This window comes from Arvicola amphibius, chromosome 7 (genome assembly GCF_903992535.2).
Source record: "Arvicola amphibius chromosome 7, mArvAmp1.2, whole genome shotgun sequence".
Taxonomy (NCBI): Eukaryota; Metazoa; Chordata; class Mammalia; order Rodentia; family Cricetidae; genus Arvicola; species Arvicola amphibius.
This window is the reverse complement of record NC_052053.1, coordinates 4,827,370-4,851,034: the sequence shown is the minus strand read 5'-3', so window position 1 is coordinate 4,851,034 and position 23,665 is coordinate 4,827,370. Positions and strand designations below refer to the sequence as shown.

The 23,665-nt window shown below is 39.8% G+C and overlaps 1 protein-coding gene across 1 annotated transcript in view; it reads right to left on the bottom strand.

The window, feature by feature from the left end:
* The window catches only part of Nckap1 (NCK associated protein 1), a 79,303-nt gene extending 55,982 nt beyond the window's left edge, over positions 1 to 23,321 (bottom strand). The window contains exons 1-2 of the mRNA XM_038336072.2: positions 23,158 to 23,321; positions 13,035 to 13,145 (exon numbers count right to left, since the gene is read on the bottom strand). Of these exons, the coding sequence (XP_038192000.1) occupies positions 13,035 to 13,145; positions 23,158 to 23,265 (219 nt within the window). The 5' untranslated portion in view covers positions 23,266 to 23,321. The remainder of the gene's footprint in view (positions 1 to 13,034; positions 13,146 to 23,157) is intronic.
* Between the last annotated feature and the right edge of the window lie 344 nt (positions 23,322 to 23,665).

Here is a 23,665-nt window from a genome sequence, read left to right as displayed (position 1 = left end):
AAGACTAGTCCTTTTATGATGCCTTATTTAACAGTGTGCCCAGGCGGCCACCCAGAGCCTGGATATTCTGTGTGTTGTCTAATGATTATCATTTAGGGTCTCATTAGAAAGGCCGACTCTCTGCCCCACCTCAGGCCTGCTGAGTAAGAATCTGCCTTTTAAACAACATAGCTCGAGTGATCTAAATAAATGAGAAATGTCTGAGAAGCACTGAGGACATGAAAAAACTACAAGAAAGCATTTTAAAATGTCCAACATGGGACCAAAAGCGCACACCATTTCGAGGTCCTCAGAGGGTCATGTATACTTACATGGGAGCACGAGGAGGCATCCCCACCCGTAACTATATTGAGCCATTATAGTATGTCAGAAAGTTTACAAAACTGAGCCTAAAGTCATTAAAAGTGTCTTCTAGAAAAGCTGATTGAAAACAGCAAGCAGTCTGGCAAAACACCCTAAATACCTCTGTGTAAGGACATTTAAAGAAGGAATTATATCTGGGAAACATGAGTAACTCAATCTCATTTCTCCCCAAAAATGTGAAAAAAGTTATACACCTGCAGCGATGTGTGACTTCGATGTGTAATGTCCTTCCTCTACGAGAAGAGTTCACTATTTTGTATAATATATGTTTCAAAACAATTCCCTGTCTCTCTCTGTATTCTTCAGTTCTATAAATTTAGTTCCAATGTACAATAGAGAAAAGTAGGCTCAAAAAACAAGATATAAAAAGCCAGGTGTGATGGTATATGCCTTTAATCCCAGCACTCAGAGGCAGAGACTGGTGGATCTCTCTGTGAAGATCATCAGGCCAGCCTGGTCTATATAGTGAGTTCCAGGTCAGTGAGGGCTATGTAAAGAAACCCTGTCTCAAAAGAACAAAAAACAAACAAAAAGATATGAAGAGCCTAATATGGCTGCTCTGGGACTTTTTAATCCCAATTTATTTTAATTCCACTAAGGCAAATATTAACAGTGCCTTCCTTTCCACCTCAACATCCTAATCTGCAGTTAATGACACATCATACTCTTATAAACCTTAATGATCTTTTATACAAACCTTCATTTCATGTATCAAGAATGTAATATATATTTAGTTTTTAATTTTTTATAAAATTATGACTAATTTTTATAAAATTACATGCACTACCTATAAGATCCAAAACAAATTTAGCAAAGTTAATCATCTACTTAAAAACAGCCAAGATGAGAAATCTCATTTTTCTCAAACGTGTTCTATTTTCACCTACCATTTCCCTTATCGATAATAGAAGCCCCTCAGTCTAAATTTCCCCTTTAATGTTACCAAAGCAAGTATTGCTAGGCTCTGTGTCAGCTACAGAGACTACACAGGAAGCTGCTCTCTGCAGCAGTCCCTTTACTTTTCCAGACTCAACCCCTCATCCATCCACAGACCATACAGTAAACAAAGTTTGCTATTTTCTATGCACAGTTCATGATTTCTAACTGTTTCCCTATAGAGCTATCAATATCTCACGTTTATATCCAAATCCCACTAACCTCAACCACTCATCTTAAATGCGAACTCCATTTTGCAGAAACCATCCTTGACTGAACATCCTTCCTCAGCACAAAACCTTCCTCCTGAGGGCAGGCACTGCTTTCTAGCTTGTCACTGTAATCCTAGCAATAGAGACAGTCAGCGCTCAAGACTCATGGCTTTAGTTTGCAAAAACAACTCTACATATCAGTAAGTATCCAATCCAAATGTCTTAAATGAAGGATCATAATGACAGATGACATATTTGGGAAGAAATGCTTTTTAGACAGTCCATCTCCAATATTACAAACAAAAAAGGGTAAGTGGCTTACTTAACAGCTCCAAGTCTAACACCTTCATTACCACATGGAAACTAATTGATAGACTTAACCAAGGCAATTGTATAAATTGGCACATGACAATACTGAACAGTGGCTAACACCTACACACGATGTATTAAATGTTAGGAGATAATAAAGGAGGTTTAGACCATCACTCCAAACAAGCCAACACTAACCACTGTGTAATTATCCCCAACACTACTCATAGTGCACAGACTAAACAAGGATTTGCTGAGCACGCACTGGGCGTCCAACACTCATCTATCATTTTAAAGCATCATATGAGTCTACCTACTAGTCACAATTAAGTTCCCTATTTTAGTGAACATAAACTTTCATAAAACTATGAATGAAAGATGTCAAACAATATAATTCTCAGGCTTCAACTACAAGGGAAAAAACAGAAGGAAATACATTTTTGTTTTCAAAGTGAATTTGGAGATTATTTAAAATATGCACGTGCAATAATTACTGGTGTTGTTATATAGCAGAACATTACAGAGGTTCTACTTGAAAATCATGTATTCAACAACTGAGAAGCCTATTCATGTGACACATGAAAATATTTTAGCAAAACATTTTTATAATGCTTTCATTATGTTTTCTGGCCCAGTGCCATTGTCCTTAATATTAAAATAGGTAAGTAAAACCTGAAATAGAGCATACATGAGACATGGAAATTGCATTTTTACACTGAATATCTTGTTGATTAATCTCATTTCAATTAAAATAGCATTTTTCAGACAGACAAAATTAAATGTAAACTGAAATTTAGCATTTGCTACTTTTTGTTACTTTCTAAGAAAGGCATTAGTAAATTCCCGAAGGAACCAACACTTAGCAGGACTAACTCACTAATCTTTAACACAAGGAACATGGCTAGAGGTGTTAAGTATAGTTATCACCTTCGTTACTGAAGTTGCTGTATATATACATATTTTTCTTGGTCTAGATCATTGCTCTCAAAGGAAAAAAAAGTTGGGTTTTACAGTGACACACATCTGTGATTCCAGCAATCAGAAGCTAAGGCAGGATTGAGAGTTCCAGCCCAGCCTCATCTAGTCTCAAAACTATGCCAAAAACAAAACACAAAACCAGAAAAGCAAGAAGTCTAGTTTCAGGAAAACTGCTCAGTATCTTGGTAAGAGTCCACATTATAGTTTAAATAGGAAAGGGCTCATAGGCCTTTCTGAACTGCCCTAACTCCCACTCCCTAACTGGTCTCTGGACCTGTGCTCCTCAGGCGTCTCCACAGGGCCCAGCAGAGTGTGGACCTGAAGGCACAGCACACACCACCCTCCCTTGAGAAGCAGTTCTAATGGAGGTCATACAATACGCATGTGCAATACACAGTGGGAAGGGCAGTGTGAGAGCTCTGTGTTCCTTAAAACTTTATGCCCATCTAATGTTATTTCAAAATAAAGTTTTAAATTCCAGTAATCTCCTGGCATGCTTAGGATAAAATATAATCTCACAGGCACCTGATGTTTTCTTTCTCAAATCTTAGCCCCTATGTGCAGTAGCTGGCACACTGGCCCTGGGGCATGTCACCAACCTCAGAGCTCTTGCCTCTGCTTAGTCACGTCTGGACGTCCTTTGCTCACTTCTCAGGGAAGGCCACACTGCTGAGGGCTACTGCTCTAAAGTAAGCTTCCTTCCTACTAGTCACTAACTCGGTTCTCAAATGGCCCTTTCACAGGGATCGCATGTCAGATATCCTGCGTATAAAAGTCACAGTTGTGAAGGAGCAACAAAAGTAACTATTGTTGGGGGTCACCACGTGAGGAACTGTATTAAAGGGTCACAGTGCTAGGAGGGTTGGGAACCACTGCTCAAAACCCTGCCTTGCTTCCTACTTCTTTCTCACACTGTGGCGCATTTCATTTGTATTTTAATAAATAAAACCTGCCTGAGGATCAGAAAAGTAAAACAGCCGCCTGGTCAGCCTTACAGACCAGGCAGCAACGGCACACACCTTTAATCCCAGTAGCCACGCTAGTTAGTCATAGAAATCAGGCAGCAGTGGTGCAGGCATTTAATCCCACAACTACAGAGGATTATAAAACAGAGGAGACTGCTCTCAGACTCAGTCTCATTCTGAGATCCCTGGAGGCAGGATCGCCATTTTGGACTGAGGTAGAGGTAAGAGACGGTGGCTGACAGTTTTGCTTCAAGTTGAAGCCCGATGTCTGTCTCTGGGTTTTTATTAATCGTGCTTCACCCACTCATCTCAAGAAGAAAGTGCATATTCATCCACTTTGTCATCTAACATGTCCATCTGAACTAAGCTCTACAAGAATGTGGGGAGGGGCAGGGCTGTTTTTTCAGAGCTCCAGCATCTACAGCCTAAGTACACTATAAATAGGTGATTCTCAAGCTTTTCAAAGGAAAAACATAAAGAAGGCCTTAACAAACTTTTGTGCTTACTAAATGAACTCAAAACCTGGAATACGTTCATTTCCCAGGTGAGTGTATCTTAACATATACAGATATACAGTGACTGAACTGCTTTAGTAAATCCCCAAAATTGGGCATACTATTTGATCATGTCATTCCAGAACAGATAACTATAAAAGAAAGTAACTAAAAAAATGGTATGTGTACATAATCAATAAATCTTTTAAAGTTACCCGAAAATCCAAATTAAAACAAGGGTTTTGTTTCTTTGTTGTTGTTGTTGTTTTAAAGATCATAGGATCCTACTAAAAGTTCTTCATATACCACTGATTTGAACAGACTGCTTGACCAGCAAGTTCTGATAATCTACCTGTCTCTGAAGCCACCCCCCCTCCCCAGCACTGGGGTTACAGACACCCACTACCATGGCTAGCTTTTACACATGTGGTTGCTTAAGATCCAAACTTGAGCCACTGAGCCATCTCCCCAGTTCCTGCCCCTTAGGCACTGTATTTTTAAGGTTTTTGTTTCTCTCCCTTCAATAATCATGTTTCCAAGGAAAAGTAGTACCCTTTAATGTATAGTGTGTTTAAAATTACATATATTCCGTAGAATTAAGAAAACCCAACTAGCGGAGCTATGGAAGCAGAGAAAATAAACTTCAGTGATTAGAGAATATCACTTATTTCTCAAGATTATACTTTTGTTTAATTTTAGTATATTATACTTATTAAGCCACCAACCCTATTTAGCTTAGCAGATCTCCATCATTCCAAAAATGTTCCCTGTGCTTACTGGCATTAATCTAGGTTTGACGCTCAGCCCAGTGCAAATAATAATTGCTTCCTGTCTTAATAAACCTCCCCTTTTCTAAACACTTCCTGCAGCATAGACTCAAACAGTGTACACAGCTTGGTTCATTTGACTCCCTCACTTAATATAATGTCCTTAATGTTCAGTTGTAGCATAAATGTTTATCAGTAGTGTTCTTTGAGCTTCCAGAAATTCGGCTAGGAATAGGGTGTGTTAATCACGTTGTGTTTATTCATTAGTCAGTTCTGATGGGCATCTGATCTGTTTCTAGTCTGGAATTATGAATAATCAGTGCTACAACATCTTATAAAGACATTTTATTTTGTTAGAGAAAATTTGGATTTTCTTCGGTTAGACCTGCTCTCTTTCCTAGTTTTCAGTTGAGACTCAGATAGCCAAGTGAATGAAATTCAATTGCTAAATAAATCATTCCTTATTTGTGAACAAATACTGCACTGAAGCATGAGACACTGGGAGAAGCTGAGGAAAAGTCTGAAGACAGACTACTAAATGAAATGCAGTGAGGGAGTCACGTAGACATGTTTGGTGCTGAAGGTAAACACACAGTTGAGAAGCCAGTTCTACAGCTATTTCTAGGGAGAATTTAAAGATGGTGGGAAGCTTTACTTCCCACATTTCCTTTAAGCCACTCACCCACTGGTAACGGCAGGAAAGGGGTAAGGTCTTGCACTGTGCACACAGGAAGAAAGGCCACACCTGAGTGCTGAGGGACAGGGGCCTGATGGAGGAAGTCGTGAATTATCTGGGTACGCACTAACAGGGCAGGGCAGAATGGTAGTTTCCTTAATTGGAAGCCAAAAACAAAATTATAAAATTTATCTTTTAAGTTATCTTGGCTTCTTTTAGGACATCTATCATTCCTGGGAAGTTTGGAGATGTTAGATGACATTAGAGAGAGAGAAAATATACCTCCACCAACTCTCTGAGCTCAGAGGCTCCCTTGACTATTCATTTTACTTTTTTTCTTTTAACTCATTATCATATCCTAGTCCCTTTCTTATCCATCTTAAGTTTAAATGGCCATCATTACAACTATCCCGGGTCCTTCTCTCCCTCTTACAACTGCCTGATGAAGCCTACAGTAGGAGAAAGCAGATATACACACTGACTTGATCACAACCTAACTCCATCAACAGGAGATGAGCCAGGACCCCACTTCAGTCTCTCTGGTCAAGTCAGCGTCCCTGTCGTCAATGGTTAACGCACTTTCTCAAGTCTCTTAAAACCCACTCTTTATTCTTAGCTTACTCCTAACTCTCACCTGAGTTCCAGATTAAAACACACAATTTTTTTAACTGTCACATTTTATTAAGGAAACTTCCCCATTTTAAGTAAAGAGGAAGTTCAAAGGATGTCTAACATACAACAGATTTAAAACAGCCATTCATGGCTGGAATCAAATGTTCTGAGTTGTTGTTTAGACAGTATTATAGAAATGGTGACAGTAGTCACCGTTCACACGTCTCCTAAAGCAGAACCACACCTGCTTTACCTCACAGTCACTTCAGTTTGGTGCTTATAAAACACACAATTTGTTGCAGTGTCTCTACTCAGATCTCTGTGGTTCTCTCAAGCCTAACACATTACGACTGAGCTGCTGTACACAACCCTCCACTGAGTCCATTTTTCTTTGGCTTCCTCTCCCCAGTAAATACCGATATTTGTTTAAAACAACCAGGTCTTCTTTCTTGTTGTTATTTAAAATATTATTGCCTGTTATTTCTCACTATACTGAAATTCTTTTAGTTTTTAGAATTAAAGTTCAATTTAATTAAAAAACAACATTCTATCAAGCTCCCATCAGGAAATACATGCACTCATACTGAAGTACACCGCCAAAGTTTATATACTGTATACCATGACGATTCCTCCTAAACCCAAGTTTACTTGTGATCTATATTTCCTAAACATTAGAATTATATCTCCCAAACATCAGAGATTCAAAAATGAGGGAATAAAGAAAGAGGTCCATAAAGACAGATATGTGAGGTGTCAGAGAAAAATACTGGTGTGGTTTACTCCCCCTGTTGAAGAATGAAAGCAATAGCAAACGGGGGGGATTAGAAAACATGAAAATCAATGTTTGGCTTATGATTGTACCTGTCTCAACAGACAACATACACCTGAATGAGGTAAGTTCATGAGACTGTGTAGAGCGGAAGACAATCCCCAAATAACCAGCCTGCAATTTTATAAAAGTGAACAGAGACTATAAAGATTCTAGTTTAAACAAGCAAGTTCCATGATAATGGCTCAGGGCAGGGAACACAACAGAAAGGAAAAAAAGAATACTGTTCAATACTATAAACAAAATCTGCTGCCCAACATGGAGCTGTCCAAAGGATAGTAGACATTCAAACCACAGAAAGCAGCACGCTATTTCATTAAAATCAAAAGCAATGGGGAGGAGTCACTTGGAAACCTACTGGCTTCCAGGTAAACCAGAGAGTTAGGAGGTAATATAACAATAGCTACTGTTCTTAAAACCACCTGTCAGAGTGCACTGAATGCTTTAAGGCATATTCAACTCCTTCAGATGGGAATTATTTTCATTTTAGACAGAAGAAAAATGGTGCCTCTAGATGCCAGATTTTTCCTGAATCTCTTAGCTTGTCCATAACCTCGGTTCCAACTCCAAAGTTCACCCTAACCACTACACCACCCTCACAGCTGAAACCACAGCAAACCAAGAAAAGCCCCTTAAGGGCTGCCTAGGAAGGAATTTAAATGTTTTATCATTTCCTTCAACCTCCTTCACACAGTTGGCATATCAAAGGCAGTCCTGCATCTACTCCAAAACCACTACCACACCAACAGACTTGTTTTTAAAGCTGGGGAACTTATTCTTTTACAAGGTTATTTTCCGGAACCCTACCTACAACATCATTGAGAGTTGATTTACTTTTTGAAAAGCACTGGGATTTTTAAAACGATTTTGGGTCCTCATAGTTCTAAGGCAGTATTTAATACAAGTAAATGTTGGTATTATATAGGCTTGTTCTTCATTAAATGTTTGATATTCTCTATTATCAAGCACCAGGGATTTTTAAAAAGTGTTTAAAAATGTGAGTTTAAACAGAAAATAATTGTTGCATAGCCTCTTGTAATATTGTGCTTCCCTAAGAAGTAATATCCATAACTTAAAATATTTTTCTTTGGTTGAAAATATGATTTTAAGCCAGCAATGGTGACACATGCCTTTATTCCCAACACTTGGGACAGAGGCAGGTGGGATGTCTGATTTTGAGGCCAGCCTGGTCTATAGAGCAAGTTCCGGGATAGCCAGGGGTATACAGAGAAACCCTATCTCAAAAAAGCAAAAAAGAAAAGAAAATATGAAAATTTGGACAGTCTGAAATTAATGAAATATACCAAAATGTACAGCCCAGCACAAATAAAGACAAAATAAGTGGCTACTATAATTATAAAACCAGTTTGTTATGATGAATTCACCAGCTTACTTTGAAGTATATGAGGCATACGCTTTCAAACTATTTTGAAAATTGTCAGTTTTCTGGTCCAGAACCCATGTCACCTTTGTTACCCTCTACACACCAACAATGTCCTTGTTCTTAGACCCTAAGATAAATTCTATACATAATTGGCAGTGATTAATATTTTCCAATTATACTGGGAAATAAAATAAAAACATTATACACAAATGCATAAAGAAAATTTTTGTAATGACAGAATTTTTTTCATACTTTTGTTTGTTTGCATTTCAAAACATGGTTTCATGTTGCCCAGGCTGGCTTAGAATTTATAACTGTGAATGACCTTGACCTTCTGACCTTCCTGCATCTACTTCCTAAGAACTGGGATTACAGGGTAGTATTTTTCTTATTAAAAAAAAACACTAAATTTTAGATATAAATACAAAGAAAGAAATAGAAGAAAAAAATTAAGTTAAAATTATTTGAAAAAATAGCAAGAATTTAAATATGCACATGTAGATATTTAAAAATTTGGAGATTTAAATGTGGAGATTTAAAATTTTTTCCTATGAACAGTAGTATTGTTTTAATGGGTTTCTACTGCATTCCTGATACTGGATCAGAACAGATCTTCAGACATCTAGAATATGGACATCTTCACAGCTAACCTTTCAGGATAATGGAAATTAATAGTTCAACAAGTTGGACAATCTGAAATTAAATGAAATCTACCAAAATACACAGCCTAGCACATACAAAGACAAAGTAAGTGGCTACTATAATTATAAGACCAGTAGGTTATAACAAAACTTCATTTCATCAATTTAATTAGAAGCATATGAGGCATTTAATTCAGTATTATAGTTGGGGAATGGAGGCACCCCTCATTCTTTGGTACAGTTTTCCCCCTAAATCCAGAGCTGAATACACAGTAACTGTGCACAAAGAGCCCTGAATAAGAACAAGATGGAAATGACAAGGATGCACTACCTCACACCCCACTGCCACAGCAGCGCTCTCCTTGACAGACCCTCAAAACTGTGCTCACGGCTTCCACCAGAGTTAAAACACTTAGAGAGAAGAGGAGGCCAGTTACTAAAGAAGGGACCAAAACCAGAAACATTCTCAGCTGCAATGTTGTAAGAGTAACCCTTTTCTTAAAGAATCTATTTTAGAAACTTCAAAAAACTTTTGTTTAATTTTCATTAAAACAATCTCTGTTCTTGAGTTTCTTTCCTTAAATGGAGGACAAGTGTTATCTGTAAAGCAGGAATGGACACAGACACAGTGCCAACTGTGGGCCCACATGAGCATGTTCCACGGCACAAAGATTACAGGGAGGAGCAGACAGAAATCTGCCACTTCCCATGAATCCCAGACACTGCCATTCAAATCTTTAAACTTTCATTAACTAATGTTTGTTTGGAGACAGAGTTTCACTATACAGCACTAGCTGGCCTGAAAATCATTTGGTAGAACAGGCTGGCCTCAAACTCAAGAGATTGCCTCCCTCTGCCTCTTGAGTGCTGCAATAAAATGTGCAACCTTCATGAACTAACTCTACAGAACTGAAAAGTAATTACAAAGCTCGACTTCTCACTTCCTAATCTAGACCAGCCAGGAGTCTATCACCACTACTGAGCAGACCCAGACTAGAGCTGATACAAGACCTCTCAAAGAGTCAACACAGGAGCCAGGCCTTTAATCCCAGGCAGAGGCAGGCGGATCTCTGTGAGTTCAAAGCCAGCCTGGTCTGCAAGAGCGAGTTCCAGGACAGGCTCCAAAGCTACAGAGAAACCCTGTTTTGAAAAACCAAAAAAATCAAAAACCAAAAAAAAGGGGAAAGAGTCAATACATAATACACCGTGACAAGACAAGTAGCACAGAATATCATATACAGAATAATTGTAAAAGCATATAACAAACAGGCTCTGCAGAGTAAACTGTACATATAGTCCTAGCAGTTAACAGCATGTTGTCAATTTTATAGGTTCAACACAGAACAAAATGCATATCACAGCAAGTTTACTCACAAAATGTGTTCATTAAAAGTAAACTAAATATATATATATATATATATATATATGCTTACACACACAAAAATGTTCATAATACTATATTATTCATGGTCAAGAAAAGTAAAAAAAATACAAACATCTATCAATTTATGAATGAATCCATAAAATATTTTACATTCACAGCAGGATAATTTTCACAATTTTAAGAGATGAAGTGTGCTAGCATTTGGATAAACCTGGAAAGCACTGTACTAAATGGCAGAAGCCAGTCACAAAATACTCCATGTCATGATTATCTTTACAAGAGTTCTAGAACAGGCACAGACACAGAATAAATACATCAGTGCTTGCCTAGAACCCGGAGGCTGGCAGGGAATCAGGGATCCCGAATGCTCAGAAAGCAGAGTCTTCTGGGTGAGTAACTGCTCTCTACAAGTGACAGGGTTGTTGAATACATTAAAAACCCATGAACAGTTTATTTCATGTGGGCCAACAATAGGGTACCTGTGACTCAGAATTACTCTGTGAAGACACTAAAAATCTTAATCCTCACACTTCAGAGATAAATTGTACAGCATGTGAAATATATCTCAATAAAGTGTTTATCAAATTTTATGCTTTTCATACTGAAAAAGAAATACTACTGAAGGACAAAGGTCAGCAGAGTATTATTATTGTAAGTGTCTGCCAAGCATACTGAGAACAGTAAAAACTATTAAATGGCTATTAAGAAAATGTTTATTATTATTAAAGTTAATATGTACCTAATCAGCTCCTAATAAGATCTCATATTCAGTAAATGTGCCATATGGAAATTACCATGCTAAATTAAGACGTTTTCACATCAGATACTTTATAGAAACAAGTCGGCATATCCAGAATTAAGTGACAGATTTCCACTAAAACTCTGTCATTTCGGATGAGTTCATAATCTCTCAAAAGAGAGCAAATTACTGTTCACAGCTAATATTTGGCCTTTCCATAGAGACTGTGAGAAAGTCTCAATGTAGTCCTGGGGGCCTGGAACTCCCTATGTAGACAATCTGGCCCGTCACCAAGACCTGCCTGCCTCTGCCCAAAACAGTGCACTACCACACCTGGCAGATTATGCAACTATTTTACTTTGCAATGCAAACAAATACATGTTTCCTATTTACTTCGTTTTAATTTTTGTTTGTATGGAAATTATTCAGTGAAATACCATCATGCTGGCTTCTTTTTTTAATTAATCATATTAAATAACTGTCTTTTTAAAAGTGTGTGCTTTCAATATAATTTTTCTTATCAGGACCTCTTTGTGATTCCTTTACACAATCAATTAGTGGTGCACACCTTTAATCTCAGCACTTGGGAGGCAGAGGCAGGTGGATCTCTGTGAGTTCGATGCCAGTCTAGTCTACAAGAGCTAGTTCTAGGACAGGCTACAAAGCTACAGAGAAACTCTGTCTCGAAAAAAAAAACCCTAGTACATAAATACATACAATCTTTTATAAAACTAAGGTCTTTACCAACCCAAACTTCTACAAAAACAGACTTTAAAAAAGTATTTAAAAAGCACAAGCAACCCAAACCAAGACTCTTTTTTTAGAGTATCTGACTTATTTTTATTAATTCTGACTAATATTTCTCTCTACATTGAAATGTTTTCAAGTATTAGAAACAAGAGAAATATAAATCTACGATCACATATCATTTGAGGATAAAACATGACAATCTATCTTTTAAATAGATTCTCAAGACTGGGGCATTCAAAAGGAGAAATTGCTTTATAATTTTTTATAACGCAAAAAAGAAAGCAAGGGTTGCAATATGGGAACATCAAGGAAAAATAAAAGAAAAATGATGACTTGTGAAAAGATTCCAAGTCAATAAAACTTCTATAAGTATGTTACAATAAAACAAAATTCTGAAATTGGTTATTTCTATGATTACTCTAAAAACTGACCCAAATAAACACAGCAGAAAGACTAAATATGACCAAACTTTATGCAAGAAAACTTCCACATAGGAACTAATATGGAAATAAAGACCTTATACCATAACCTCACTAACTTCCAGAAATGCTTTTGAAGCCACGAAAATGCCAGGGAAGCAAATACAACTTAAAAGCAAAATCAGCTGTTTATGAAAGCAATAAGAGCTCTGTGAAGCCACTGCCAACCTCCAAAGAAAATTAAGTTAATGATATAAGGATAACAAGATGCCCCAAGTAACCACACACACATTTGGGATGCTTTTTATCTTCTATGCATTAACTATTCTTATCGTAACTTCAAAAAAAAAAAAAAAGTGTAAGAAATTACAATTTAACTTTCCTGTATAACATGTAACTAGAAGTTTTTCTAATTTCAGAGATATGAATACTGTCTTTAAAAGCATTTAAGCAAGGTCTAAAATCTGTGCATCAAATGCTGCACACAGCGTTAGGTTAATGGGAGATACAACACTCCACTGACCATTGCTCTTTCCACACATGGGTGGCGCCAAGGAGAAAATTGGGACAACTTACATTGTTGTTGCGCGTTTCTACAGCAGGAAATTTTCTGACTATGAATTTCACAGCAGACTCCAGGTTTTTGTCAATAAGGTAGGATGGTTTAGCCTTGGGATCTCCACATGCCTAAAAAGACAACAGCAATGAAAAAAGTGAAATGTATCTTCCTAAGATCAAGGAAGAGCAGCACATCTGAAACCAGAAGTTAGAAAGGTTTACTGTTTTGGTGAGCAGGTGATAAAATGAACAGGCAAAGTGCAGGGATTGTCACAGCTGAGATATGCGATGGGAGACAGTACAGAGATGTTCTTCTACTGAAAAAAACGCATGGAAAGTTTTAAAGCAGTTAGCGCAGAACAGCAGTGAAGGAAAAAGCTCAAACCTAAAAAAAGGAAAAGAAATGAAAAACCTTTTTGGTTTGAGGTAGGATTGTTTTCATCTGGCGCTAATAAGGTATTACAAAATTAAATATTAAGTAAAATGTTTCTGAGTGTTATAAAATGAAGGCTTATGTTTGAAAATGTCTTTTCCAAATGGTTTCCTCATTCACTGTCAACATTTTAATACACAAGAGCCCTAGTTCAAGAGAACTGGAAGCTGCTCACACTGAGGCTGGCCTGCACTCCTGATGTGAACTGCCTGCTCCTCTGACGTCTGCGTCACAACACTGTGTCCCCTCACACCAGCAGCCCCTGCCCCTGCCCCTGCATCTGTCCTGTCCCCATCCGGTCACATCCCAGTGCAGCCTCCTCTGCACCACACACGTGCTACTGGGAAGGCTAACAGCAGAACCAACACAGCAGTACGTGACAGCTAACTGCTTGGATGAGATGCTGTTTCTTAGGGAAATATTAAAAATCACATCATTCTTGCTTTTTATTCCATTTTTAAAGCATATGCTTTCCCAGTGATGTCTGCCGTGTGTGAGGGGTACAGTACTGTGACCTGACCTTCTAGCTCCCTGTGGCTGTGTTGTGGATCACAGAAAGAGAAGTTATGAAGCATGAGACTGATCTGAAAGCGGGCAAGCGGGCAGAGGGAAGGTGAAAAGCTTTGCAAACCTTCCAAACTTGTCCTTGCTGGGGAAGCATTGTAATAAAGAGAGAGAGAATTACGTGTAAACAATGATTGTCAAACTATGACATAATTTTCAGTAGAAAACTTATGCACTGCGGACTATGAATAACAATACAAAATGAGAACTGTATGGTGCTACAACTGATAAGGTACTTAAGTAGCAAGTTCATCACACAATAGATTTATATAGTTTACACTATTCATATAGATTAAATACTACTGTGTAAGTGTACAACCATGTCAGTATCTTGGTGATCTTTCTAAACCAACTTAAAATAATACTAGAAAGAAGGGAAAATAAAGACTACATGCAGCTATAAAAACAGGAGCAAAAACCATTAGTGAAATTTTACATACCTTAAAAAGAAACGGTAGCCAAGAATAAAAATGAATTGTTACAAGATGAACTTTGTACTTCAGCTCAAATTGAAACTATTTTTAAAATATCACCTAGCTTTCAAGTCAAAGTATAAAATAAGAAAGCCAATAAAAACATCCCTATTTTTATAAATGGAAATAGGAATGCAGTACCAATTCTCAGCATAATTAGATCAAACAATTTTTTTAATTTAGAACTTAACCTTTAATGAGAATGACAAGGCTACTATGCAAATCAATTTCTACATAATATTAGCATAATCTTATTTTTCCTCAGATTATAAATTCTTTAAAATAGTTTTTGATGGACTGGTCTTCTAATTTGTCCTCTTTCTTCAAGATACCATATATAACATGAATTTGACTCACATAACCAAGACTCATACAACTAAGAAACTGCCCTTTAAAAATAGCTACAGATTAGCATTTCTTCATATAAGCATGTCTAAGCGTACAGAGTCCTTGAGTGATTCAATATGTTGACTTTTCATGATATGTATCTTTTATATTCTAGTTATTTAAAAATCTACATATTACTTTAACAGTATTAGCAGCTATCAATAAAAACAATACCCATTTCTCAAGATATCTGTATATAAGCAGCTCTTCTTAAATTGAAAACAAAAAAGGAATTTCATTTCAGTGAACAACTAAAATCATACATAACTTCTTTTAGAAGTGGATGGCCTTTGTGTGTGCTTGGTGGGCATGTGTAAGTGCACCTGAGAGGTGACCCCGACTCTGCTAAGCAGTTAGGCTGAGATCCCTACCACTCGCTAGCTCTGGGGCCTCACATTTTAACACTTCCCGGTCTCAGTTCTGTCTTCTGTAAGCGGGCGAAGGGAAAGTACTTACCTCACAGTGTCATGAGGGTTTCAAGAGCTTAGGTGACCCATGTAAAGCTTTTAACAAAGTGACTGGCACAGAAGTGCTCAAAAATGTACATCGTTATTAGGAATGGTTATAATAAGGAACATGACAGTCACCTAAGCCATCTCCTACGGAGACTGGTCATCCGTACAGTCTACATGTCACGATATCGAAACCAGCACATTTAGTGTCACCTCCTTAACTTGAGGCTCTCTCTCAGCCACACTATTCCTCACTCACCCTAGGACTGAACATACTGTGTTTGTTTTACTTACGGGAAGAATACAGCTTTATGTTTTACTTGGGGTTTCTGGTACTGAGGACTGAACTATTGAATGCAAATATGCTAAGAATATAGTCTACCACGACATCCCAAGAACTTGAGTTTTAAAATAGGACGCCCATGTTCAAGTCCTGGCTAGGTCACTCAACAGCTGTAAAATCAAGAGTTAATGATTTTATCCTTCCTCTCTTGGTGTCTTCTACTAAACTGGAAACAATAATTACAACCTGTCCTAAAAAGCTCCATACTCACTACATACAACAGAGGCTGGCATGTTTGTGGGTAGGAAGAACTTACAGGTGTACTTCACACACAATGAACGCTTTAAGAAAAGAAAAAGAAAACCTAATACAAATAGAAGGACCTTAAGGGAGTTCCAGTCTACTTTTTCTAAAACCAATTTACTTAACATTTTTACTTAATGAAAAGATATTTATATAGGAAATACTCAGGAAAAAAGAGAAAAGTACAAAGAAACCTAAACTATGATCTGATGAAATTACCCAGGTAAGATACACGCTAGTAAGGAGCTATCACTGTAACTCAGTCATGGCTTTCACATAATACTACCACAGTAGAAAAATTCTAACTGACCAGAAATCCGTCTCTAAAGATTAATTTTCCCACTACTGTTTTAGAACAGAAATTGTCAATATATTTGAAAGTATCTCATGCTATCAAAATTATAATTAATTCTTCACTTTTGATTAGTCATCCTAGAAAGTAGAAATTTTTATAAAATTCCTAACATCACTACACTTAGCTACTAAAGCCATCTGTACTAACACACCCAGAAAAGCTCATAACCAGGACTGAATCTAAACATGTTAACCAAACGAGCTGAGAAATGGCTCATCAGGTCACATCTCTGCTCTGAAAGCATGAAGACACGAATTCAGATCCTAGCAACCAAGTAAAAGCCCTGTGCAGCAGAATGCCTGGAACCCCAGCATTGGGGAAGGATAGAGACAGGCAGATCCTTGAGGCTCGATGGCTATCCAGACTAGCCTGAATGCCACTTTGGTGGGCTGCCTATGTAACTCAGTGCTTGCCCAGCATACTGAGCACATCCCCACCTCCTCCCCCAGTATGGATGCTCAATACAAAAGAAAGAAAAGAAAGAAGGAAGGAAGAAAAGGAAGGAGGGAGGGAGGGAGGGAGGGAAGGAGGCAGGAAGGAAGGGAAGGAGATAGGGGGTGGAACTGTCTTCTGGCCCAAATGGCTCACAGCCCAATGATTTAATTAAGATTATTACTACCTATCTTATAGGTGGACATAAGATTAAAATATACACAGGGTAGAAAATGTGCTCATCTCAATGCATAGAACATAAGTATTTTAATATTGTTCTAAATCACCTCACTTTTAAAGTAAAACTTTCAATTTTACATTCATATTGCTATATAAGTTAATTTTCTCACAAACCAAAATCTAATGTTATCATCAGAAATAGATGTCCAGAGCACATATAAGTCACAGAACAAATGCCTTTGACTAGAAACACCAAGACAAGCTGATAGAATCTCTTCTGCTAGCTGACCACTGAAACCCTTTTAGTCCTGTCCTCAAGTGTTTACAGCTAAGACTACACAGCTCAATCTTACATGCTTAAAGCTACGTTTCTCCAAGAACCCCAAGATGCAAAAAGTCAAATATAACACTCTCACAAAATCTCACTATCTATTCATAAAAGATTATTAACAAAATAGTCAAAAGGAAGAAAGCAGAAGCACCACTTCCTGGACAGTTCTTGTATTCAAAGGTACTGTGCTTTAGACATACCTGAACAAGGAGATTCAGGGAAACAAAGCAACCTAGCCAAGGGTTTAGTCACTACAAACCTCTAACTTAAATTCCCAACACCAGAAGGTGTATCTCTAGATGAATGTCCAGGTGATACATAAAAATATACTACATTCTTATCATAACTCAGCTGCTCAAGACTGATTTGATAAGTCTTTTTTTTTTTTTTACTATAGCACAATCTTGATTTGCAGAATTAGTGGTTACTATTCCATTTTTTTTTCTCCTGCACCTCCTATATTTTGGTCAGTATATCTACTTAAACTAGTACTTTCCCTGAGTTTGAGTAGGAAAAAAAGAAATACTCTACTAGTAGTTTAGACTAAGAGGCTGAGAGAAAATTGTGTCAAAATTATTAAAAATGCTTTCAAATTCATGTAATTTTATTAATAATTCTAGCTCATAATTAGTTAGTAATTGCAGATCTAAAGATAAAGAAATTATAATTTCTGTTCTCCAGGCATAAATCTTGGGAAAATCATGTCTAAGAGGTTCAAACCATTACATCCTTCAAAATCATTTACTAAAATGTTTTCTAATTCCCAGCAGTCACAAGCACTTGCTGCTTCTGCAGAGGGCCCTGGGCTCAGTCCCAGCACACCTGCAGTGGTTCACAATCATCTACAACTCCAGTTACAGGGGATTCGAAGCCCTCTTCTGACTTCCTCAGGCACATGGTACATGTATATACTTGTGGACAAACATTTGTACATATCAAAACAAACAAATCTAAATAAAATTATTCTAATGACTCGCATTTAAGTTTCTAACAGCTATTCAATTCACAAGATAACTATGTCAGCACATTTCTTACATGTCTGAGTTCCAACACAGAGACTATCTCAGTTTATGAAACAAAGATTTTTTTAAAGTTTTGTACAGAGATACAAATATCTCAATATTAAGTGGATCTTTAAAGAAATACTGCAGAACACACGTCTGCAGTTACTCAGTATGAACACTAATGAGATGTCTAACTATACTGTCAAGTAGTGAAAAGGTACTTAAGAAATGTTTCTAACAGTGCAACAGAGCTGGGCTTAATGGGAAGGGGCGTGAATTATGAAGTGTCTGCTCTGCTCCAAAACCCAGAAACAGAATGACAGGAGCCAACATGATTCTGTTTATTCCTTTTTTAAAACTTAAGTGGGGAAGGGGAGGAAGAAAGAGAAAGAGTTGATTTCAGGTGTCTGTAGAAGCCAAAGGAGAATGTTGGATCCCCTGAAGTTGTAGTTACAGGTATCTGTGAGCCAGATATGGGAGCTAGGAGCCAAACTCAGGTCCTCTGAAGAACAGTGAGAACCCTTCATCAGTGAGACGTCTCTCCAAGCACACACATCCCTTTTTACCAGGCACTGCACTAATACTTGACATAAACAAGCCCACTTAACTCTCAGAATCTGAGGTTAATAGCAGCACTGCACCATGAGGGAGAACTGGACTGTCTACTTAAGATCCCAAGGAGACTGGAAATCAGTAGTGCCAAGGACTAGAGACAGAGCAGTAGTAGAGGCTAGCCAGGCTTCACAGGGCAGAAGACGCAGGGCGGCACCCAGCACGCCTCGAGGGCAGGCAGGTACAGTGAAGACACTTGCGTTTAAAGAGAGCCCTGCACCACCGTCCAAAACTGTAGTTAGAAGCCAGCTGACCAACCGAATCCTGAATGCTAGCTGTGGGGAGAGAGCAGCGCAGCAGCTGACTGCACCGCTGGCTGTTCTTCTCAGGGCCAGCACTACTTTCTGACTCGTTAGAGCCATGCCAAGACCCAGACATTCTCAACTTTTTCCAGGACAATTCTAATGTGTGATGAAGAAGAAAAAGGACAATTCAACTGTAGGTTAAGAATCTCTGATCTCACTTAATAAATTATAGCCAAGAATGATAATTTGTTCAAGGTTAAAACAAATTAGTATTAAAGCTTTACCTAGAATGTGACTCTCAACTCACAATGTCTCAACTTGGAAAAAGAAAATCTAAGGGAAGTATAGTCTGCTTGCCTATTTTTTTTAAAGTAAGTTTGCTACATGGCTCAGCTGTTAAGACTCTTGCTCCTATGCCTGATGACTGTTATTAATCCCCAACACGCAGATGACAGAAGAAAAGAACAACCTCCCAAAGTTGTCCTCTGACCTCGACACTGGGGCGCACACACACACACACACACACACACACTAAAAAATCTAATTAAAAATATTAGCTAGCACGAGTATTTTATAACCTACTTTGTATCTTTATCTAGTCTACTGAACAGAAGCTGTGGAACTTAATCTTTTAATTCTTGCCTGTGCACTGTGGGAAGCCTGGTGCCACCAAAGGCCAGAAAAGGGTTCAGATCCCCGCCCGGAACTGACAATAAGGACAGTGGGGAGCCGCCATGTGGGTGCTGGGAATCAAACCCAGGTCCTCTGGAAGAGCAGCCAGTGCTCTTAAGTGCTGAGCCATCTCTCCAGCTCAGAAAATTTCATTATTATTTATTTTGTGACCATGGGTGGGGGTGCAGAGAGAGAGATGTGGAAGGAGGCACGCTCATGTATGCTCACGTACGCTCACTTATGCCATGGGTTAGTGCCGTCCTTCCGCCCTGTGGCTCTGAAGTCGTTCTCCAGTCACTGTGCCTGGGGGAAGGGCTTTCACCCACTGAGTCATCTCCCCGCTCCTGAAATCTCCACAGTAGGCTCTTCAGGAATCTAGTTGTGGACAGACCCAATTCAATTTTTTAAACATCTAAAGGGAATATGCAATTAATAGTAAGATGCTAATACCCTTATAGAAATGACAAGTAGAGGAATAAATTTTCTTTTTTACTACAGATTACTTGTGATGAAATTTATATGAAAGGCTCGTTTTCATCATGTTAGCGATGTATCAGTGAGTATCAATGGAGATTTCTGTTTGGCTTTATAATGTATTAAAAGGAGAGAAAATTTTAAGCTAGCAATTTTAAATTTTAACTCAAATGTATTTGGTAAAATATATTTTGTATCAACTTCGCATGCTAAATTTATTTTCCTTTGTGATTTTCTTTACATAGATTGACAGTAGTTGCATGCACATGTACATACATATGTCTCTATATATGTATATGTATATATACACACACACATATATGTAGAGGCCAAAGGTCACCTTTGGTGTCATTCCTTAGGAGTTACCTAACCTTTTTTTTTGGGGGGGGGGGGGGAGGTCTCTCACTGGGACCTGGGGCTGGCTGATTAGATTAGGGTGGCTGGTTAGCCAGCAAGCTCTAAGAACCCACCTGTTCCTGTGTCCCTAGAGCTGGGATTACAAATCTGGAACTTTAGGTCGGTGATAGGAACTGAACTAAGACACTTACGCCTGTGTAGCAAGCTCTTTCCAGCTGAGCTGGCTCCTTTTATGCTAAGATTTGGTCTCTGACGCATTTTATTTTTTTTTTTCGAGACAGGGTTTCTCTGTGTTCTGACGCATTTTAATGTGTGTGTACTAGATGAAAGAAGCAAACACATCAGTAAAACTAAAAGAAATAAATACGACATTTTGCTAAATTGGAGGAAGTATATATAAAACAGAAAATCAGAATGAAGAGAAACAGTGAAATAAAATTTTTCTCTCTCTCTCTCTCTCACACACACACACACACACACACAAAATAAACAGATGCATTTAACACACACAGAGCCGATTTCAGTGAACACTAATCAAAGCCTTGTGTGCTAGATAATGCCCTAAGTATTAGTCTTCAAAATGAATTACTCTTCTCAGAAGAAATTCATGAGCCAAGTAAGTAGGCAAAATATTTCAAGAAACTAAATATATGTAAGTGATGAACTATAGCATTTCAAGAACTCGAGATGCTCGACAATTAGATATAATGATGGCATCCGCTTATTTCCCATTTCAGTCGTCAACACAAGAGCCTGCGGTTTCCCAAAGCAGGAAGTGAAAAACACTTTGAAAAGGGGCAGCAAACTGTAATTTTAAGTTTAAAAACGCTTAAAATTCCATTTGCTATTTTCCATGAACATGAAGTACTACAGCCTGTCTGCATTTACTCTATATAGCCGTTTAGTGACCTGACTGCATTAAAGAAAGCATCTCACTCAAGCACCCGAATCACTTTTGATGTTGCTCTCACTTCCTCTTCTGGAAACCATCCTAACCACTTCCTTTAACCACAATACCGCAGCACCACTTACTTTTAGCAACATTTTGACTTGCTGGGCTTCTTTTTTTTTTTTTCTTTTGGTTTTTCAAGACAGGTTTTCTCTGTCTTTTTGGAGCCCGTCCTAGGACGAGCATTGTAGACCAGGCTGGCCTCGAATTCACAGAGATCCACCTGCCTCTGCCTCCCGAGTTAAAGGCGTGTGCCCCCACCACCCGGCAATTTTTTTTTTTAAAAAGTCCATATAGAACTTGGTCTTCAAATTTCTTAAGCAGTGAAATCCAAAAGTTACCACCAATGCAACTTATACTACCTAAAATTAAATGTTCCTGACCCCGAAACGTTACAATCAAGGAGTGAGTGCAGAGGGCTCTGCCATGTCACAAACGGAATGGGGACATCCCAGGTCAAGACTGGGCTGTGTTTAGAGACAACCATTCATTGAAACCAAGGGAGTAGCCAGAACAACACTGCCATCCTTCCTTTCCCAACGCTTAATATCACTAACTGAAAACAGTGTGCTTCAGAAGGTCAGTGTCTAATTCAAACTGGAGGAGTAAGACAAGTTTATTCTGGACTTATGCTTTGACTTTAATTTTTAAAAGAATCTTCATCAATACTCACACACAGCCTGTACTCTACTGCTATGGTCAAAACTATATTTGTTAGAGTTTTAAAAACGAGATTACGAAAAATATGGCACAAATACATAGAAACCCACAAGGATGAAGGGGTATAAACTGTACCACAAGCAAACTTCTCTCTACTAAATTCAGAGGCTTATCGCAGCTGTCTCAAAACAAATGGACTTGGGATTGTTTGCCTGTAAGGTAAATGAATGGCGTGTTTCCCCCATCTTTATCTCTCTCTACTTAACTTCAATGGAGCCTTGCACTCCCTAATCTGAAGACACAGACTACCAATAGTTGCACTGGCTAGTTACTCAAATCATCGGAACAGCAACGGGAACAGATTTGGTTTTTATTTTATACAGCCATTGTACTGTAAGGCACGGTGCTTTGGTGCTCATCAGATAGGGCTGGGAAAACTAAGACGAGGAGGAGCAGAGAGGAAAGGTTGTTATTCCTGTTCTAGTGACTCACAGCCCTCAACTATTTCAGACGAAAACCGGTTCCACCCTCACTTCCCCCTCCTGTCCATCTCCAAAATGAAATTCTCCTGAACGTCAACATGCTGTCGGGGGGGGAGGGAGGGTGCTTTATCCAGCGACCGAAAAAAATCAAGGGACCAAGCGGGGAGCGGAGGGAGGATCGGGAGCCACATTCCCCCACTCCCACGCCGAGAAACCCGGGCCCGTGCGCCGCAGCCCGGGAAGGCCGCGCGCTCGCCCTTCCCGCAGACCCAGGCGCCGGCGGCGGCCATGCGCGGCCCGGCCGGTTCCCGTCCCCCGCCCGGGAGCCGGCCCGGGAAATGGCTCCCGCCCGGCCGGCCGGCTGGCCCCGCGACTCACTCGAGGCCGCGGCGCCTCCCGGAGGCCCCGGGCGAGCAGGCCGAGCTCGCCCCCCGCCCCCGCGGCCTTGCCCCCGCCGCCGCACCCCCGCCCGGCCTCGCCGGCCCGTGCGCACCTTCTTGATGTTGTAGAGGCGCGTGAGCATGCCGACGCCCCGGTCGTTGAGGATGGTGAGCTTCTCCGCCAGCTTCTGCTGACTGGGCTGCAGCACGGAGCGCGACATGGTGCGGCCGCCGCCGCAGCCGCCGCCGCCGCCGGGCGCGCAACTCCCCGGCTCGCCGCCTCCCTCAGGCCCGCCCGCCCGCCCGCCCGCGACCTCCGCCTCAGCGCGGCGCGCCCATGCCGCGCGCCCACCCGCGCCGTGACACAGCAGCCGCGGCGCTCGCTTCCGCCCGCCCGCCCGCCGCCCTTCCGCCTCCACCCGCGGCGCTCTCCACCCCGGTCCCCCTCCCCACCCGGCCGGGCCGCCTTTCCCGGCTCCTCCGCTAGGTGTGGCGACGGCGGCCGTGACGGCGGCGGCGGCGGCGGCTGAGAACCAGGCGGCTTCCCGTAGCCGGGACGGGCGCTCGGTCACCTGATCGGCCGCGCCGGCGCCCCCGCCAGGTCGGCGGCGGAACTGCGCC